This window comes from Atractosteus spatula, assembly GCF_055471065.1.
Source record: "Atractosteus spatula isolate fAtrSpa1 chromosome 10 unlocalized genomic scaffold, fAtrSpa1.hap1 SUPER_10_unloc_2, whole genome shotgun sequence".
Taxonomy (NCBI): domain Eukaryota; kingdom Metazoa; phylum Chordata; class Actinopteri; order Semionotiformes; family Lepisosteidae; genus Atractosteus; species Atractosteus spatula.
This window is the reverse complement of record NW_028296622.1, coordinates 555,577-576,996: the sequence shown is the minus strand read 5'-3', so window position 1 is coordinate 576,996 and position 21,420 is coordinate 555,577. Positions and strand designations below refer to the sequence as shown.

The window sequence follows — 21,420 nt, the reverse complement described above, 5'->3', positions numbered from 1 at the left end:
CAACAGGAGGAGGCAGCCCAGGAAGAGGTAACCCCCTCCCCCGAGGTCCAGGGGCAACAGGAAGAGGCAGCACAGGAAGTCGGAACCCCCCCCCCCCCGAGGCCCAGGAACAACAGGAAGAGGCAGCCCAGGAAATGGAGCCCCCCTCCCCCGAAGCCCAGGAGCAACTGGAGGTCCCCGAAACTCCTGGAAAAAGGGAAGAAAAGAGCCTTTCCGAAGCGGTGGCGAAGAGTATCCTCGAGGAAGACGAGGATTACTTCGAAGCCGCCCTGGAGCCGGGACTGATGGTAGGACTGGACCTGTCCAGCATGTTTACCTTTCAGTCCCCTGCGAGACCTGGAGGGAGCCCAGCATATTCCCCCCAGGACCCGAACGAGAGGAGTTACATCTAGGCTAAACAGTGCCCAGATGTAGACTCCCAAGTTTCAACTGTAAGCACAGAGAAGAGGTTTAACTTTCACTAGTTTAATCGTGACTGTGAAACTTACCTTCCTAGCAACTAACTTGAGAGGGCTGAGAGACCCGGTGAAAAGACGGGGAGTCTTTCATGATCTGGCCTCAAAGTCTTTCTCAGTCTGTTTCTTACAGGAGGTCCACCTGAAGGATGAAAGCGACAAGCTGACATTCACCAGGGAATGGACGAAGGGAGAATCATGCTGGAGCGTAGGAGGGGTCCACTCTTCCGGAGTGGGAATCCTCCTCGGAAACCCAGAGATGACGCTGGTTTCCTCCTTCTCGGTGGTGCAGGGCCGGATCCTGGTCGCAGACATCGACTGGAGGGGGCAGAAGTTAAGAGCAATTAACGTCTATGCTCCAACGGAACCCTCTATCCGGAAGGAAGTGTTTGCTGACCTGGCCAGCTGCTGCACCACCAACAGACAGGTGGTGCTCGGCGGGGACTTCAACGTCGACCGGGAGAAGGGGAGCGACGCTAGCTCGGCAGAGCTGGAGTCGCTACTCAAGCAGTTCTCCCTGGTAGACGGCTTCAGACGGTGCCGCCCTAACGACGCCGGAACGACTTGGAAAAACTCCCGGGGAGTGTGCAGCCGCCTGGACTACATCTTCCTGTACACGACCTGCTCCCTGGAGTCGGCGACGGTGTCCCCGGCGTGATATTCCGACCACGAACGCTTGACGGTGGTGGCTAACACCAGCCTGCCGGCATTCGGTCGTGGGTACTGGAAGCTGAACCGGGAGATACTGGAGGAAGATGACTTCAGGTCACTGTTCCGGAAAGACTACGCGAGCTGGGTCGATCTGAGGGACGGCTACAGCTCCGTGGTGGAATGGTGGGAGTCGGTGAAGGACAGGACCCGAACCCTGGCGCAGACGTACTGCAGACGGAAAGCGGCCAGGGAGAGGATGGAAGCTGCACGACTCCAGAGACAACTCGAGGAGGAGTACAGCTCGGCTAACGGGGGAGGAGCCTTCAATTCAGCCCGGGCACGGGACCTGAAGGAGAGGCTCCGCAAACTGCACACCGAGAAAGCCAAGGCTTTCCTGGTCAAGGCACAACAGGAGCATTATGAAAATAATGAAACCTGTTCCTCCTATTTCTTCAATCAGGTCCGAGGAGGCCAGAAAAAGAGGGTGATCCACAGCCTGAGACGGGGAGATGGAGAGGAAGTGCTGGATGAGAGCGACAAAGTAGAAGCGGCCACCGCTTTCTACACGGAGCTCTTTTCAGAAAAGCAGACGGAGGTGGAGGCAGGCGATGCTTTTCTGGAGGGGCTGAAGGCACGATTACCGGAGGAGGTGAGGGAGGACTTGGAGGGTCCGATCACGGCCGAGGAGCTGAAGGCGGCGCTCTTGTCCATGGAGAATGGCAAGGTGCCGGGGCCAGACGGACTCCCCAAGGAATTCTACACCTGCTTCTGGGACACCCTGGCAGCAGATCTGGTGGAAGTGGCGCAGGAGATCTTCCACCGGGGGAAACTCGGAGACACCATGAGGGAGGGCGTCATCTCCATGCTCTTCAAGGGAGAAGACGCCGCAGACCTCAAAAACTGGAGGCCGATCACGATGCTCTGCGTGGACGTAAAGATCCTGTCCAAGCTCCTGACCGGCAGACTGAGAACCGCCCTCCCCCACATCATCCACAGCGACCAGACGGGTGGGGTGGAGGGGCAATCCGTCAGCTGGAACCTCCAGCTGACCAGAGACGCCATCGCCTGGGCCGAGGACCGGAACGTGCCCATGATGGTGGTCAGCCTGGACCAGGAGAAAGCCTTCGACAGAGTGAACCACAGCTATTTGTTCAGGGTGCTGGAACGCTTCGGTTTCGGAGAGAGTTTCAGTCGCTGGATTCAGATTCTGTACTCTGACGTGGGCAGCAGAGTGAACGTGAATGGAAACCTGGGGGATTTCATTCCCCAGGAATCCGGAGTACGACAGGGCTGCCCCCTTTCACCCCTTCTCTATGTTATCTTCACAGAGCCCTTAGCAGAGGCGGTGAGACGGGACCCTGTCATCGACGGCCTGGAGATACCGGGAGGCGCGGGGGAAACCCTGAAGATCTCCCAGTACGCCGACGACACGACGCTGTTCCTGAGGTCGGACAGGGGGTTGAGGAGGGCCCTGCAGGTCATGGAGCAATACTCCAGAGCCTCGGGGTCGAAGCTCAACCGCCAAAAGAGCAAACTGAAGTTCTTCGGGCCCTGGAAGCACAGGACGACGGCGCCCGAGGGTCTCGAGCTATGCACGGAGCCCCTCAAAATACTTGGGGTATCCTTCCAGAGCCAGGACAATGAGACCAACAACTGGACCGAGAGGATCGCCAAGGTGAACGCGAAGCTGGGTCTGTGGAAAACGCGGTCGCTGTCTTACACAGGGAAAGTGATGGTGTTGAAAGCAGACATCCTGCCGGCTTTGGTTTACCTGGCGGTGGTGTACCCGCTGCCGGCCAGACTCAGACGAGCGCTGCAAGGGATGATCTTCGGCTTCGTCTGGGGTGGCAAGTACGAGTACATCACGAGAAACCGGATGTGTCAGCCGGTCAACGAAGGGGGTCGAGATGTCCCACATTTCCTCCTGAAACTCGACTGCATCTTTTTCTGCAACCTCTGTCGGGCGCTGCGGGAGCCCATCGGCCACAAGTACCAGTACTTTGTCAGGCTGTGGCTCTCCGTCCCGATGAGGCACTTGGTCCAGTGGTCAAACACTGGACCCAAGGCAGAGAGGCGACCGAAGTTCTACACCCACGCTGTCAAGTGGAGCAGGAGGTACGAGGCCACGAGACAGCCGGAGCTCTGCACCAACCACAGAGCTCTGTACAAAGAGGTGAGGGGGCATCTGGTCGCCGACGAAAGGCTGCAAGTTCCCAGACAAGTTTGGGAAAGAACGCAGCCTAAAGAACTGGACAATCAACTGAAGGACCTCAACTGGATGGCCGTACACAAGAGACTGGCCACCAGAGAGGTCATCTACAGACACTCGCTTACCAGGAACCCGCATGGCCCCCGGGACACGTGTTTCGTCGAGGAGACTCAGGAGCACATGTTCTGGAGCTACCCCTTCGCCAAGGCGGTGTGGGGCAGAATCTTATCCAGCACAACATCAAGTGGGGAGCGAGGGAGCTGGAGGAGAGGATCCTGGCGGACCTCAGGAGGAGGGTGAAGGACTTTGGGCCCTGTACAGGGATTAATGGACAACAGCAAGTGGTAGGGTTTGGAGGGACTCTCATAATAGCGCAAATCCGCCCACACTTGCAATGATTGATAACGGACAATCACCGCCATTCCGCCGTTGTTTTTACTACATGGAGAGTTAATGTGTGAGATGTTTACTTTTGCGATGTTTTTTTTTCTGATTAAAGTATATTTTATAAGAAAAAAAAAATCTCTGTCGTCAAGTATTTGGTAGTCACAGAGGCAGTGGCAGCAACCCACTGGGAAAACAGATTATAAGAGCCAAGGTTTCCCTTTACAATTGTCAATTTGCCAGTGCATGAAAGGTTCCTCAGGAGCAGGCCTTTTGAGCTGTAGCACCCGCACCTGAACTGTAATTGAGTTCCCTTGATAAGCGTCACATTGAGATACCACATACGTGGCTAATGCTTCAAACCCGGTCCCCACCCAGCTTCGGGTAACCGGCACACCATTTGACTCACACCCAGGTGTCCGACAGAGTGCATTTTTCGAGCTACAAAGGGCATTAGGCTGTGAGGGCATGCAGGGCGTCCAGTGTGCTGGCAGCACCACAGCCAATCGTCATGCAGCCCCACATTCTTTTCTAACCATGTCCTTTTCTCTGCTTTAGAGGCCTCAGCCTGAATATCCTGTCCCCTTTTCACCAACAGAGGTTTCACAGGGGTCTCAGACTCCTATTCTACAAGTACTGCTCACCTGACAGCTGCATCTGCAAAGTTGTTCCCTCGAGTTACTGGAAACATTTCTTTATTATGTGACTTACACTTTACCACAGCTACTTCAGTCAGTAGCTGCAAAGCTTCTAACAGTTCAGAGACAAACCCAACATTCTTAACTGGAGTCCCTGCCGTGTTGAGGAAATCCCTATTCCTCCACTGCCATCCAAAATTGTGGCATACACCAAATGTATATATAGAGTCTATATAAATCGCTACAATTTTCCATTTAGCATATTTACAAGTTTCAATTAAATCTTTTCATTCGGTCAGCTAGTTCTACACCAGATTATTCACAGTTTATACAGCCAGGCAGGTAGCCTGCACAACACATAAACACGGCTCCTTGGCCACCGCATCAAGGGGTCCTGAATAATAATAACCCACCAGACGATGCCTATCTCCATGCTCCTGCACCAGCACAACAGCTCACAACCCATTTCTTTCACTTACAGACAGATTACATACAGATGATCCGTCTGAGGGAATCCAGTCCAGGGCCAGTGCCTGCAAGAAAGCTTGTTTCAAAACATTAAAAATGGTTTCTGCTGCTGGGGTCAAGGCAATTTTGTCTTTGGACTGCACTACCCCCCTTAAGCCAATACGTCACCAGACAAGCTCATTCTGAGAAGGCATTTACCCTGGCTTTATCATGTAGTTGGTTTTATACCCCTTTTTTCCCGTCTGAAGATCTAATACTTGGAGTAGCCCGGCCTTATGGATTCCCTCATTAGGTAAAACAATCACAATATCACATAACTCTATTGAGTTAGTTTACATAAATGCTATTTCATACAGGAATTCCTTATAAATGCTGCAGGGTATCCCAGCCCAATAGGTCTGGGGTGTCCCCCACCCACATCAGTAGTTGAAACTGTACATCTTTTCCCAAGCATACTGTGACAGCTTATATTTGCTTTAAACACAACCATTGACCCCCTTCTCCTGTAGCCTCCTGTTACCCGTTAGAAAACTTTATATCACATCTTTATGCTGTTTAAGTCTAAAAACAGGACAGCTGTGCTCCTGTGTCCCCCAGTTACTGCACACTGTAAGATTATTTCACTTTTATTTAAATCCTGAGATAAACTTAGGAAGGCTACAAAGGGGCTTACTAGATTAAATCTATTAGTTCACGTTACAGCTTCTGACATGTTCTTTAATTGTGAAATCAAGCCTCTTTTCTTACAATTTCTCAAAAAAACACAGTTTTTTTAATTGCACACCACCTTATTAGTAGTTTTATCTTTGGGGTTTTGTCCCCCTTTTCCCCCATCTGGATATGCCCAATCAGGAGATTTATCCCAGTTCCCCTTTTTTTTTTGAAGGGGTCTTATATCTTGGTATAATATTAAAGTCGCACAATAATTGCGACAAACTGGCGGCTCCTTTTTCTCCTCCTTGGGAGTCTTTTTACCTACCATTTGCAGCACTCCCACTTCTGCATACATGCTTCGTGAGTTATTTAATCAAATCTGTCTCCGCTCTCTGTGATATCAGGAAAGCATAGTTGTACATTCTTGGCAACATCAGGTTTTAACCCACTCAAGAAAATTTGTTTTATTACTGTGTAAGTATCTTCATTCACTTCCTTTTCATCGGCTAACCCCGAGTATACTATCCATAAAGCTATAAACATTTCTGTAAAATCTGAAACATCCTCACTTTCTTCTGCTTACATGCTGTTACTTTTCTCCAATCAGTTTTCAGTGGGTAATGCTCTTTCAAAAATCTCCACACTAATTCCCACCCTTCTCCCAGATTCTCTCTTAAGGCGTTCTATTTCTTCTTTTGCTTTTTCTTTTTCTGCATATATAACTTCGTTTCGTTAGGCCATTGCTTTTAGCTTTTCCGTCAGGGATTTTTGCATCTCATCTATGATATTCTGTTGAATTCTCAAATATTCCTCTAAAATAAAACCCTTATCTGTTTATTTTTATCCCAATGTTCATACACTTTTCTACATTCTTGTTCAGACTAAATTCTGTCCATATTTCTTTTTTAAGTTTCACTTTCCATTAATATAATTTCTTTTTTTTTTACACCAAACCATTTTCTCGTCTCCCATGCGTCCCGCGGAATCCCCCAGTTGAGACAAACTGACGAACTATCACAATTCTGGAACAATGTCCAGGTTCCAAATCCTGGCTTTAATAACACACATGAATCGAGTTACCAGACTCGGCTCTTCTGCGAGTACATTTTGAGTTACTACCCTCAGCCTTACTGCAGTCGTGTACCAGGATACAACACCTGGATTTTTCCGCGTATCAGGATGCAACACCTGACCAGGATACAACACCCGGTTTTACCGCATGGGCAGGGCGAGACGCTATTCCTTCAGCAATCCCTCTTTTTCTACCCCACCTTCACAAAACAGGCATCTACAAACACATACACCATAAACTCATTTTTCTGTTCTACTCACCTCAGCTTCAGAATAACCCTGAACCCACCACAGCAACATGGAGAGGACAAGGGGCTTTTTAGAAAAGAGGAGTCCTTACCTCTTTTTAGAAGCGGCCGCCTAACTTTTCCTCTCCATGTCCGTTTGGTTTAATTTAGATGGATACTTCTTCATCATGTGGGTCATGTATCCGCCAATCTGCCTCCTCCTTTTTAGAGGACGTTGTAAACCTTTAGGAACAATATGATCTAGCAACAAGGTTATGTCACTGTAATTAGGCTTAAGACAATCAAGAACAAGGCTTTATTTCTTCTAAATTCTTTACGATCATCAGGCAATTTAGGAAAAGACTTGACTAATGCAAATAATTCACTAGGAGACCAAGGTCAATGTATATATGCTGGAGTTCCTTCTGGACCTGGAAAAGTGCACATTGGCATTTCACGAACAAGTGAAAAGGCTTTGGCTCCGGACCACTTTCTAATTTCGGTGGAGACTTTTTCTTTCTAGTACGCATGGCCATGACTTTAGTCACAGCTTGCTGTTCTTTAATTTCAAGACTAGTCTTATTTTGAAGCTTCCCATCATTTCTGTGATTCCTCTTTCCATTACATAAGTTTTCCAATTCACTTTCTTTCCTTTCTTCTCCTTCTCTTCTAAGTTTCCCCTTAACATTTCTATTTTATCCCTGTCATCTCATCTTCAGGAAACTTCTTTTCCTAATTCCACTTTCCCCTGCCAATTCTGACCACTTACAAAGATCCTTCATAGTTATGGGCCCTTAATTATCATATATAAATTATGTGCAAGTTCCCTTACACCTATTACCAGTTCATGAACATAAAAATATTTTTCTTCTGCCGGGACTCTAACCTGGGCTTAGTGGGAACCCACCTACTCCTGCTTTTTCTTTTTTTTCCTTTTTTCTCTGAATTTGTCTTTTGTACTTTGATGGACCGCTCAGCCCAGCTTTGCCTTTAGAGCTCGCATTGCCCATTGTCTCCGCTGTCCGTAATATCAGGAAAGCATAGTTGTACATTCTTGGCAACATCAGGTTTTAACACACTCAAGTAAATTTGTTTTATTACAGTGGAAGTATCTTCATTCACTTCCTTTTCATCGGCTAACCCCGACAATGCCTTACTGTTTCTAGAACACTATCACATTAACTACTCCGCAGAGCAAAACCACACGTCTGTGTTAAGATATGTTCGTTTCACATGTCCCAGACTCGCCGGGTCCCTGACTTATCGAAGAGAACACCCCTGTGGCTCGCTTTTCAAATTTTATCAAAGAAGAGCCAGGAGAGGTATTCTCATTCACTCAGTAAGGTCTTTATTCATATTGCAATATGGGAAAAAGCCATCACCCGTCTGTGCAGAGAAGTGAAAGCTGATGTAAGACAACGGGGTTCAGGTGGGCGCCCTTGCCGCATTAGGTCGGCCCCCCACCGTCGGGGGCTCAAACCCGGGACTCCCGCATCACTCAACAGGGACCCAGCCCAGTGAGCTAAAGAGAGATCTCTCTACAGCCCAGTAGCTGTAGTCCTGCTATCACAGGGAAGGGCAGCGACATCACCGCTCTGGTAAGCCGGCTGTTACACAGTACCTGTCGGCGGTAAGCGTTACACTCTCTGCTTAACTCACCGTCCCCGGCCAAGGGCTATCCCGGACGAGCCCCCAAATTGTTGTGGAATTTTATCAAAGAAAAGCCAGGAGAGGTATTCTCATTCACTCAGTAAGGTCTTTATTCATATTGCAATATGGGAGCCCTGCTGTCACTCTGCAGCGTGCGTCAGAGACTCAATTCATTGCAAGCAGTACAGGATTTTATAAGATGTTGCAATGTAAGGGAAAGTTCAGCACTTTGTCCCTTCTAATACTTCTCCTTTCCTTAGGACAAAACAGATTACATCATAAAAACAAAAGAAGAAGCACCAATAGATTTTTTCCAAAGCTTATCAGTTACGTTCGGCTAATCTAATGACCCAGACAGTACATACTGTTTTGATACACTGTCTTCTAAAAGGAACCTAGACAGTGCGTACTTTGTTGACGCACTGTCTTCAAAAAATCTGCACGTAGCACAGCAGTTACATCCTTGTTATATATTTTCCTAAAGCTCTCTACATTTTAAGAATCAATTTACTTATTAGATTTCCATTTCAATTGTCATGGGGATCCCACTACCGCCACCAGTGTGCAGCCCCACCGTGAATGATGCCCCAGTCCTCTCCCCACATATCAGCTCTCAGTGGGGAGGAGAGCAGAAAGATGAAGCCAGTTCGGAGATGGGGGTTACCAGGAGGCCATGATGGGTAAAGGCCAAGGGGAAATTTGGCCAGGACACTGGGGTAACACCCCTACTCTTCTTGTGAAACACCCTGGGATTTGTATTGACCACAGAGAGTCAGGACCTGAGTTTTACATGTCATCTGAAGGACAGTCTTATTACACTCTAGTGTCCCCGTCACTATACTGGGACATGAGGACCCAAATGGACCGCAGGGTTAGTGCCCCCTGCTGGCCCCACTGCTGAGCTCCAGTGGGCTGCCAGCTGGGAGTTGCAGGGTGATATAGCTCCTTTATCTGTTACCAGTTATCTGTGTGCCCATTTCTCGAAAAAAGTAAATGTCAGAGAAGCACCGACAGATGATCTGACTGTCTGAAGAGTGGGTGGGGGATGGAGCGGTAGGCATCTTTGATAGAGGTGTATCAGTGATCGAGAGTATCTGCACCCCTTGCTGGGCAGGAGACATGCTGGTAAAATTTCAGAAGAACCTTCCACAGGTTGACCTGATTAAAGTCTTCCGCAACAACAGATACAGCATCAGGGTAAATGTTTCACAGCTGTTAATGTTGGCATATAATACACTGAGCCTGTCCTGCAGGACAGTCCTATCTCTGTGTCACTATCTGTATTGAGCTCAATACAGCCTGAATCTGCACTGACTGTCTCTTGTATGACATGTATCTGTACTGTATATCAGAGCTGGGAGACCAGTGTGTCTGTCCTGCAGGACAGTCCCAGCTCTGTGTTACTTGGTGTACTGAGCTCAATACAGCCTGAATATGCACTGACTGTCTCCTCTATCACATGTATCTGTACTGTATATAAGAGCTGAGAGACCCAAGCAATGTGTCTGTCCTGCAGGACAGTCCCAGCTCTGTGTCACTGTGTGTATTGAGCTCAATATGAAACTGCCCAAGACCATCTCCTGCTCACTGTACACAGGACACCAGTTAAACATCTGTAAGCAACACTTAACATTTTAAGAAAAGAAAAGTTGTCACACACCACTCCTGTTTCACTTTCATTCTCAGTGTAAGGGAAGCACATTGTGCAGCACGTCTCTCTGTGGTTTCTGTGGGCTATTTCTGCTGTACTGTGACCTGCAGACCTGTGTTTCTGTGTTACTGCACGTCTCCACACCTCTCACAGCGTTGTCGTTTCTGAGAAAGGTTGTCATTTCTCAGAACCATGAGTGTGTTTACTCTTCATAAGAACCTCTGTGGCTGCCATTTTGTTTGTCATTTTGTGCTCTTTTTCTAACAGCTGGTAGCTTTCTCAGTTATAAGCACACACAACCGAACAGGAGACACAGTGAGAGAGACAAGATCACAGAGAATCTCTCAGTAAACACACACATAAGAAGACAGGAGACAATGTGAGAGAGAGGAGATCACAGAGAATCCCTCAGTTATATACATAAACAACAGGACAGGAGACACAGGGAGAGAAAGGAGATCACAGAGAGTCCTTCAGTAATATACATAAACAGGACAGGAGACAGAGTGAGAGAGAGGAGATCACAGAGGACCCCTCAGTAAAAAAACACACAAGAGGACAGGAGACACATTGAGAGAGATGAGATCACAGAGAATATCCCTCCGTCATAAACACACACAACAGGACAGGAGACACAGTAAGAGAGAGGAAATCACAAAGATTCCCTCAGTAATAAACACACCCAGCTGGCCAGGAGACACAGTGAGAGAGAGGAGATCACAGAGAATCCCTCAGCAATATACATAAACAACAGGACAAGAGACACAGTGGGAGAGAAGAGATCACAGAGAATCCCTCAGTTATAAACACACACAACAGGACAGGAGACACTGTGAGAGAGAAGAGATCACAGAGGACCCCTCAGTCATAAACACACAAGAGGACAGGAGACACATTGAGAGAGAGGAGATCAGAGATTCCCTCAGTAAAAAACACACACAAGAGGACAGGAGACACAGTGTGAGACAGAAGATCACAGAGAATCCCTCAGTCATAAACACACTCAAGAGGACAGGAAACACAGTGAGAGAGAGAGGAGATTACAGAGAATCCCTCAGTAATAAAAACACACAAGAGGACAGGAGACACAGTGAGAAAGGAGATCACAGAGATCACAGTGAATCACTCAGTAATCAGCACTCTAACTAACAGGACAGGAGACACAGAGCATCCCTCAGTAATATAGTGTCTATAGAAAGTCTACAGCCCCCTTGGACTTTTTCACATTTCATGAAGTTACAGCATGGAACCATGATGGATTTAACTGAGAATGTTTGCCACCCATCAACAAAAAGTCCTCTATAATGTCAAAGCGAAAAAAAATCCAGACTTTTTACTAAATTAATGAAAAACAAAAACAGAAAATAACTGAATGCATAAGTATTCACCCCCATGCATTGACACGCAGTGTGATCATGGTGTAACACAGCCTGCACTATGAACACGAAGATCATCGCAGTTGTCAAAGCATTTCACGAAAAGGATTCTGGAAAACTCGAGCGGTTGTTTAAAGTAAAAACTCTCACGAAAAGATCACTTCTGAAATCCCTGCTCACCAGAATAATCACGGACACGGCAGTTTTGGGGGATTTTTATTTTGAAAGGTGCCGCCAAGTTAGAGTCGCTTAATGTCGCTGCTTCATGCTCCTCTGTCTTTGCGGGGAAATTGTCTGTCGACGACGTGTCCGTGATTATTTTGGTGAGCTGGGATTTCATTTTTTACTGAGGGATTCTGTGTGATCTCCTCTCTCTCACTGTGTCTCATATCCAGTTGTGTGTGTTTTTTACTGAGGGATTCTGTGATCTATTCTCTCTCACTGTGTCTCCTGTCCTGTTGTTTATGCATATTACTGAGGGATTCTCTGTGATCTATTCTCTCTCACTGTGTCTCCTGTCCTGTTGTGTGTGTTTATTACTGAGGGATTCTCTGTGATCTCCTCTCTCTCACTGTGTCTCCTGTCCTGTTTATATATATTACTGAGGGACTCTCTGTGATCTCCTTTCTCTCCCTGTGTCTCCTGTCCTGTTGTTTATGTATATAACTGAGGGATTCTCTGTGATCTCCTCTCTCTCACATTGTCTCCTGTCTTCTTGTGTGTGTGTTTACTGAGAGATTCTCTGTGATCTTGTCTCTCTCACTGTGTCTCCTGTTCGGTTGTGTGTGCTTATAAATGAGAAAGCCACCAGCTGTTAGGAAAAGAGCACAAAATGACAAACAAAATGGCAGCTACAGAGGTTCTTATGAAGAGTAAACACACTCATGGTTCTGAGAAACGACAACCTTTCACAGAAACGACAACGCTGTGAGAGGTGTGGAGACCTCTGCAGGACAGACACACTACTGGGGTCTCCCAGCTCATATACAGTATACAGTACAGATACATGTGATGCAGGACAGACTCAGTGTATTATATGCCAACATTAACAGCTGTGAAACAATTACCCTGATGCTGTATCTGTTGTTGCGGGAGACTTTAATCAGATCAACCTGTGGAAGGTTCTTCTGAAATCTTACCAGCATGTCTCCTGCCCAGCAAGGGGTGCAGATACTCTCGATCACTGATACACCTCTATCAAAGATGCCTACCGCTCCATCCCCCACCCACTCTTCAGACAGTCAGATCATCTGTTAGTGCTTCTCCTGCCAGCTCACAAGCAGAAGCTGTAAGCTAGCAGTCCTGTGCGGACCAGCTGGCCACGGTGTTTATGGATATTTTTAATCTTTCACTTTTACAATCTTCTATTCCCATGTGTTTTAAGAAAACTACCATTATTCCAGTGCCAAAGAAAAATACTCCTGTTTTAATGATTACAGGCCAGTAGCATTCACATCCACCATAATGAAGTGATTTGAAAGGCTGCTCATGAGGCACATTAACACACTTGTACCTGAGTGCTTAGACCCCCTGCAGTTTGCATATGGTGCAACAGGTCCACTGACGACGCTATTTTCCTGGCTCTTCACACTGCCCTGGTTCACTTGGCTGACAAAGACACATACGTCGGAATTCTATTCATTGATTACAGCTCTGCCTTTAACACAGTAGCTCCTTCCAGACTGGTCAGGAAGCTTAATGACCTGGGCATCGGCACCTCTCTGTGCAAGGGGATTATGGGTTTCCTGACCAGCAGAACACAGACTGTGAGGGTAGATGGACAGCTTTCTTCCAAACTGACTATCAATATAGGTGTCCCTCAGGGCTGTGTGCTTACCTCCTGCTGTTTTCCTTGTTTACCCACGATTGTGTGGCCAGACACAGCTCCTCTTCTATCTTCAAATATGCTGATGACACTACATTCACTGGCCGAATCACTGTTAATAAGGAGACAGCCTACAGGGATGAGTCAGGAACCTGGGGGAGTGGTGCACTGACAATAACCTCTCTCAATGTTAGCGAAACGAAAGAGCTGGTCATTGATTTCAGAAAGCAGGGTGGGGACCACACCCTTCTTCACATCAATGGGGTGGCTGTAGAGATGGTTAGCAGGTTTAAGTTCCTGGGTATCTTCATCGCCAACAGGGTCCCAGCATGTAACTGGAGCTACTGAGAAGGTACAACAGTGCTTTACTTCCTCAGACAGCTGACGAAATTTGGACTGTCTTCAGCTGTCCTTACCACATGTTACAGGTGTGCTATTGAGAGTGGCTCCGGTGTGGGATTACAGTGTGGTTTGGCAGCAGCTTGTTGTCTGACTAGAAGGAGTTACAGGGGGTGATCAGGTCAGCCCAGTCCATCACTGGAGTACAGCTCCCTCTATTTCAGACATTTTTACTACTCGCTGTCTCAGGAAGGCTGGGAGTATCGTTAAGGACACCAGTCATCCTGGTTCCACACTGTTCTCCTCCCTTCTCCCTGGTGAGAGTTATAAAAGCATAAAGGCACAAATGTCTAGACTCAGAGACAGCTTCTTCCCTCAAGCTGTCAGATCACTGAACTCCACCCACACCACTCATACTGATGTGTTTTATTCTCTAGTTGTATGTTATTTAACTTGTTGTTGTTGCTGCTGTTCTGTGTTTTTGGTGTTTCCTTGATGTCTTGTATAGGAGCACACATGCAAATAAGCATCTCATTGCACTTGTGCAGATGACAAGAAACTGAACTGAACTTCTCTGTTCTGAACCTGTATTGCTACTGTACTGAAGATTCACAACTGAAACGTTGTGTCTCTAGTCTTGTCCTTTCCAAACCTTTACTTGTTCCTGTGCAGCCTGCTGACACAGAATTTTAAACAGGCATAAGGCTGTTTCTCCAGATTTTCTCCAGATGTGTAGGAACTTGAATGAAAACATAATCTTTTTTTGTGAAATGCTCCTGTTTTATTTAGCCCTGGTGATGTTATATATGTCCTTGTTTGTATTGTATGTTATTTTCTGCTTGTTTTGTTTCTTCTTGCAATAAAAAACCTTCTGCTTTCTGACCATCACTTGTTGTGGCACCCTGTGGTCAAGAGGGGGCGCCATTACATCACATCTCCTGACTGCTTCTCTGAGGCCTAGATCGCCCGACATGAAATCTCAGTAACAAAATAAATTCATTGATCATGTAGAAAAAATCTACATATTTTGAAATGAATCACAATAACTTGGACTTTGTGGAAGTACTGTCATTCACCATGTTGTCACAAACTCCCATTCCAGTTACCTCGAATGCTGATGTAATGCGGTCCTTCCTGCTCATTAGTCTCCATAATTACTGATGTACGAGTGAATAATTACAGGTTTTTCAGCAGACATTTCCCTGCAGAAATGTTTCAACTCTGCATGCAGAGTAAGTAGAGTTTGTCAGTAAAACCATCAGGAAGATGAGAGCACTATTTCCATCGGATCAAAAGAGATATTTTTACAAGCCAGCTTGTTTACAGTGTCACAGGGCTGCTTCACCTCACTGGAAGGTTTGTTGCCTCGTTCTGAATCACAGAACATGGCGCTGTGCAGACCTGGAAATTTCACTGTGTTGTGATGAACACTGAGGTTTTCATGTTACTGTGTCCATTTTACTTTTATTGTGTTTGAAATGCACCCATCAATGCTGAAGCTTTCTAACCCTGGAATATAAGAATAGCATTAAAGTACCCCTTTATTGACATGTCTGTCCTCAGAATAAAGGAAGTACAAGATGATAATAATAATTCTTTATGGCACCTTTTTACAGTCTAGTGTCCCTGTCACTAAACTGGGGCATTAGAACCCACACAGACCGCAGGGTGAGTGTCCCATGCTGGCCCCACTAACACCTCTTCCAGCAGCACTCTCACTATAAGAAATATCACCCCTGTGTGTGAGAGTAGGGGTGTGGACCCCAGTGTCCTGACTGCTGGTAAGAGTTGACCTGGATATTCTGGTGATTTATTTTGGTCTTAATGATGAACCGGTTCAGTTGGTAATTAACTTTATAAATCCACTAGGTGACACCAGAGCTGTGTCACAGCGAGGACAGGAAACCCCCACCCCACATCAGCAGGAAGAGAAGGAAAGAGAGAGAGATGGCTTCTGAGAGCTCAGCGCTCAGCCCTGGTGAGTTTTCTTTTGTTCTAACTGTGAGAGTGTCAGTAAGGGAGTCACTGAGGGTCTCTTCTCTGCACAGTAGCATCTGGAGAAGTTTCTTCCTGTCTGCTGAGAGTTTGTTCTGTCTGTTAAACACACAGGGTCTGAACTAGGAGAGAGACAGGAGCTGATTTACTTTCACTTTCTCTTGTCAGGGATCAGAGATCGGTACTGTAAAACCCAAGCTGTTTGGAACTTACTAAATATTTCAATAAAGTGTTTATTTAAGGCAAAAATGATTCATGTAAAACCTGTCTGTTTGCTGATGGTATTGGATTCACACCATTAGTATTCATGATGCTCAGACATGCTCAGATATGATCGTTTCCTGTTTGTTGCTCAGAGGCTGTGTTTATTGTACAGTTGATAATACCAGAGAGGAATAAGTACAGATGAACAACAGAGGAATTTATTTGGTCCATAATTAGTAGTGATTCCAGGTTCTCATGCAGCTGTTTTTCCTGTCCTGACTGGAGGAGCTCATTCAGCTGTGTCTGGAGAGAAGCCAGGGTATCGGCTTCAACAACATGGCTGGGCAGCTTGTTCCCCACACCCACCCCTCTCTGTGTACAGTAGAGCTTCATGTCTTGACTGGGGGAGCTCATCCAGCTGTGTCTGGAGAAAAGCCAGGGTATCTGCTTCAACAACACAAACCCTCTTTTTGATTTTAAGTCTTAGTGGTCCTTTGTGTTTCAATGTTAATTCTGAGGATGTCTGAAATATCAATATCTAAATGTTCACTAATCGTCACTGAGGATTTTGAATATTTTGTATGTATGTGGCTCAGTACCTCCAGCCTGTCAGTGTGGGACACTCCCTTCAGACTAAAGAGACTCAGTTTCATCAGCCTGTCAGTGTGGTGCACTCCCTTCAGACTGGCAGGTGTAGAGGTTCTATAAATACAGGAATCACAGGTGGACTCTTAGTGCTAGTAGGACTGTTCTGTATGACAAAGAGGTCTTTTCATATTCAACAATTTAGTTTTTCTACAAAATTGAATGAAACCCCATGAAACAACAGTGAAATTAATAAAATGCCAGTATCTAATGAGAAAAGAAATATGTTCTGTAGAGAGAACTGATAAAAGTAAAACAATACCTGTAATACAAATAATAATACTAATTTAAACTTATCAGAAATTGAATGTATACAAGAGATCTATGAAAAGAATTTGTGAAATATCAATGGTCAGTTTCTGAAGAAGAATAATCTGTGATCTTTCTCTCTGACAGGGGAGGCACCACAGCGTCTCTCAGAGATCAGGATCGTGCTGCTGGGGGAACGATGGTCTGGGAAGAGCTCAGCAGGAAACACCATCCTGGGCAGAGAGGAGTTTCAGACTAGGAACCATTGTGTGAGAAGTCAAGGTGAAATAGCTAAGAGGCAGGTCACTGTGGTCGACACTCCAGGCTGGGATCCACAGCAGGTCAGACAGGAAGTTATCAAAAAGGAGGTTGTGCGCAGTGTCTCTCTGTGCCTCCCAGGACCCCACGCTCTCGTCCTGGCCATACCTGTAGACTCCTCATTCACAGAGGAAGAAAGGAACACATTGGAGGAACACCTGCAGCTCCTCACTGACAGAGTCTGGAGACACACAATAGTGCTGTTTACCAGGGGGGACACACTGAGACACACAACCATTGAGCAGCACATTGAGAGAGGAGGGAAGGAGCTCCAGTGGCTGGTGGAGAAATGTGGGAACAGGTATCATGTTCTCAACAACAAGAACAGGGGCGACCGCACTCAGGTCACAGAACTGCTGGAGAAGATAGAGGACATGATGGAAGGAAACTGTGGGTGGCACTTTACTGCTGAGACATATCAGGAAATGGAAGAGAGGATCAGACTTGATTATTTGAAACAGAGCAAGGAGGAGAGACAGAGAGAGACAGAGGAGCTGAGACAGAGGTTGGAGGAGAGACAGAGAGAGATAGAGGAGCTGAGACAGAGGGAAGAGGAGAGACAGAGAGAGACAGAGGAGCTGAGACAGAGGGAGGAGGAGAGACAGAGAGAGACAGAGGAGCTGAGACAGAAGTATGAAAGAAGGGAGCGAGAGAGAGAAGAGGAGCTCAGACAGAGGTTGGAGGAGGAGTGGAGCAGGAGAGAAGAGGAGCTGAAGGAGAAGATGAGAAAAACAATGAAGGAAGGGGAGCTGGAGAAAGAGACAGAGGAGCCCAGACTGCCTGTCAAGAAGAGGAACAGTGTGGAGTGGATTCCTCCTGCCAGTGAGTGTGATTGATGCTGTATAACCGAGTCACTTATCTTACTTGTCATCAAACCCAGGGATTCAACCATCTGGTGTCCTATAAGGAATTAAAATCATACTGTGCTCCACTCTGTACTGTATTACTAACACACTGATATCTACCAACTTAAACTGGTCTTCTGTGCTGTACTTGAACTGTTTTCTATCATTGAGATTAGATTTAATCCATCACAGCGAAGTTCAGTCACACCAACAACCTCTCTGATCTGTTCCTCAAGACTGTCTGACCAAGAGTGTCAAAGGCAGCTCTGAAGTCCAGCAGGACAGGAATGGATGAAAGAGCCCATCAGCAGATCATTAGAAACTCTAACAAGAGGTGACTTAGTCCACTTTACTGTAATTGAACAAATTATTATCTGTTGAGTGAATGATACTTTTCTACGTTTGATCTGAGCTCAAGAGTCTAAAATGCCAATAGAGCTGAAACTCCTCAGTGTATCACTGACAGAAGAGCTCAGAACAGGAGCAGAAGTCTGAATGAACAGAGGGCCATCAATTAATATTAATCTCCTCTCATGTTTAACCTCCCTGATGCTCCTGTCTCTCCTCCTGTTGCAGTGAGTGAAGGAGACCCTGCAGTTGAACCAGGAGGTCGAGTCCCAGATCAGACAGAGACAACTGCAGATCGTGAGGAAGAGAGAGGAGAGGAAACAGAGGGACGAGGAGAGCACTAGAAGGAGCTGCAGAACTACCTCCGCAGGATGGAGGAGGAGATCCAGACATGAGAGGAGAAGATCAGAGTGCTGGAGGAGTGGATAGCAGAGCTGGAGGAGAGACTGAGGGAGGAGAGGGATGAGGGGAGGAGGAGAGCACTGGAGGAGGAGCTGAGGAGAGAGGGAGAGGGAGAGAGGCTGGAGAGAGAGAAGCAGGAACTGGGAGAGGAGCAGAAGAGGGAGAGGGAAGAAAGAGAGGAGACACACAGGAGGGAGATGGAGGAGCTCAGGCAGCGCTATGAGGAAAAGGCCAGAGAGGAGGCAGAAACGCTCCAGCAGGTCAGTGTGTCAACAACACAGTTCACTTCAGCAGGACAGGACCACAGGATCTGCAGGAGGTCTGAGGAGCTGAGAGAGACAGTAGAGAGACTCAATTGTAGACAGATACAGTACAGTAGTTTGTTATTTCAGTCCCCTGAAGCAGAAGAGACATACAAGACATACAGGAGTTTGAATGAGAAGCAGAAGGAGCACAATGAGAGAAAGGCCACAGAAGATGATTGAGGGAAGGTGTTGCTTAAAACATTCTTTAATCTCTAATCATCTGAATTTATGTTTCTGATGTATTTAACCTAAATTAAATAAATTCTGTTTAAAGAGAACAATAACAGCAGCTTTGCTCCCTCCCAGCTTGTATCCAATCACAGCAGCCTCCCATCTGAAACCCCTCCCTCTTCCCTCATCCTACTTCCTGTTCCTGTGGAGACTCCAACATGGCAGAGACGGTATCTTAGCTCAATACTTCTCTTGAAGAAGGCTCCTTTTGCCAGTATTATTGTGTAATGATGTGATTGTTGTGTTGCCAAGTGCCTTGAAAACATTTACAGATGAAGGTTTTTCTATTGACTTTAGTCAAGTGAATCACAGCTTTATCAACGAACATTTTAAGACGAACATTACCAACGGAAGGGACAGTACAATAGTATTACTTTATGTGCTGCATTGAAATGTTGAGATTTTATATATATATACAGTAATTGGAAGACATTATTGAGATTATTGAGTTTCACTGTTTATTAAAAAGTATTTGTGTATAAGGATCTTTCTCCTGTTTTTATACCTCATCAGTTTAATGGACCAATATTCTTAAGAGACTCATCAGAGAGGCTGGACTCCAGAGTCAGGGGCAGTGAGACTTTACACTGGGCACTATCAGGTGATACAGACCAGCTCAGTGCTGTTAACCCCAGCAGTTTGTAAAGCCTGATAGAGACTCATCAGAGAGGCTGGGCTCCAGAGTCAGGGGAAGTGAGACTCTACACTGGGCACTATCAGGTGATTCAGGTGGGTAGCTGCGTCAGCATGCGTAGGCTGCAAAGGAACAATAGGTTTATTCCATGCTGAAAAAAAGAAGAGAGAAAACACAACGTTTCGGCCTTCTTCAGGTGTGAGCACCAAAACGTTGTGTTTTCTCTCTTCTTTTTTAACCACAGCAGTCTGTAAAGCCTAACAGAGACTCATCAGAGAGGCTGGACTCCAGAGTCAGGGGCAGTGAGACTCTACACTGGGCACTTTCAGGTGACACAGACCAGCTCAGTGCTGTTAACCCCAGTCTTCTGTCCTTGTGCTCCTCTGACCAGTCCAGACTGGGCTCATAATCATTATACACACTACACACACAGGTTATACATTATTTTGAATGTATTTCTATTCAAATAATCTTTTATTTCTACCAAATTGTGGATATTTTACTGGAGTTATTACAGTAAACTACCAGCTTTCTATAAAGTCTAAATAATACTGTACCTCCCTGTATTCAGCACTAATCATACTTGTATTTATAAAGAATAAAAAGGGTTAATTGAAGAAGCTTTCAGAAGCGCGGAGTGAAAAGAGAAAAACACACTCGTGTGTAACAGTGTTGTGAGTTCGGTGAAGTGTAGGTGCAGTGTGGGGAACTGTCCTGTTCAGTCGTGTGTGTGTTACAGAGTGTGAGACAGTTTTTAAACGGGACAGTGTAACATCACCTGTAATGAGTGTAAAGATGTACGAGTCTGAGAGGAAGATCCGCGATACCAGCTGCAGTTCTCCTGTTCTATAAGAACCTCTGGAAACGCTCCCATATAGTTACTAACTTCTTAGAAAAACTTTTAAAAAAGGGATCCAGTGTGAGTTTATTCTCGGCACGCGTCTCTGACTGCAGCCAGCACAGGAAGGGATCTGCGTGACGTCACCATGTCCAGGCTGTGAGGGACTTGTGGTGCAGACGCCCGCAGGAAGTTGCCCAGGGGGGTTGTGGGAATTGTAGTTCGTAACTAGTAGCTATTACCGGCTGTGGTGAAGCGTTCAGACAGGGTTACACTTAGAGCGAACTACCTGCCTCCATGAACTTATTTAAACAGCCGTGGGTGAAAATACCAGGTTCATATATCTGCTGAGGTACCGAAATACAATATGAGGTATTAATAAATATTTACATATAAACTTCACTCGTATTAATACAGTCTCGTTTGAATAAATTCCGCTGTTTATCTAGTAAATTCATTTCAATGAGTTTTCATTCTTTACATTTCATTAGTGTGAAAGACGCGACCCCATACTGGATACAGCACATGGAAACTGGAAGAACCCCTGTTCACGACTGAAGACACTCAGGATAAAGAGTTAATTAACTGTAATTAATGTCATGAGCTGTAATGAGTCCCGGCGTCGGAGTAACTGTAACTGATAACAACACAGACAGTATTATATTAGTGAGAGTAACAGTCAGGAGATCAAATCCTTTTCTAATAAAATGGGACTACTGCATTTCTGTTATTTTAAATTGTTTTCTTGAGAGTGAAGTAACGGGACACTTTAATTAGAAAGTGTTGCTGTAAAAAGTGAAGTTCCCAG

The 21,420-nt window shown here is 46.1% G+C and overlaps 1 protein-coding gene across 1 annotated transcript; it reads left to right on the top strand.

The window, feature by feature from the left end:
• Positions 1 to 15,526: 15,526 nt before the first annotated feature.
• Positions 15,527 to 19,620, top strand: LOC148812553 (GTPase IMAP family member 9-like). Its single transcript, XM_088908578.1, has 3 exons — positions 15,527 to 15,576; positions 16,839 to 17,831; positions 18,431 to 19,620. The coding sequence occupies exons 1-3, from the start codon at positions 15,546 to 15,548 to the stop codon at positions 18,544 to 18,546; spliced, it is 1,140 nt and encodes a 379-aa protein (XP_088764704.1). The 5' UTR covers positions 15,527 to 15,545; the 3' UTR covers positions 18,547 to 19,620.
• Positions 19,621 to 21,420: the final 1,800 nt, after the last annotated feature.

What these genes read in the sequence shown, in the direction of transcription:
- LOC148812553 (XM_088908578.1), top strand. Translation starts at nt 15,546, where the DNA reads ATGGCTTCTGAGAGCTCAGCGCTCAGCCCTG. An exon ending in GAGCTCAGCGCTCAGCCCTG is followed by an intron (nt 15,577 to 16,838) that starts GTGAGTTTTCTT and finishes TCTCTCTGACAG; the next exon opens with GGGAGGCACCACAGCGTCTC. An exon ending in GGAGTGGATTCCTCCTGCCA is followed by an intron (nt 17,832 to 18,430) that starts GTGAGTGTGATT and finishes CTCCTGTTGCAG; the next exon opens with TGAGTGAAGGAGACCCTGCA.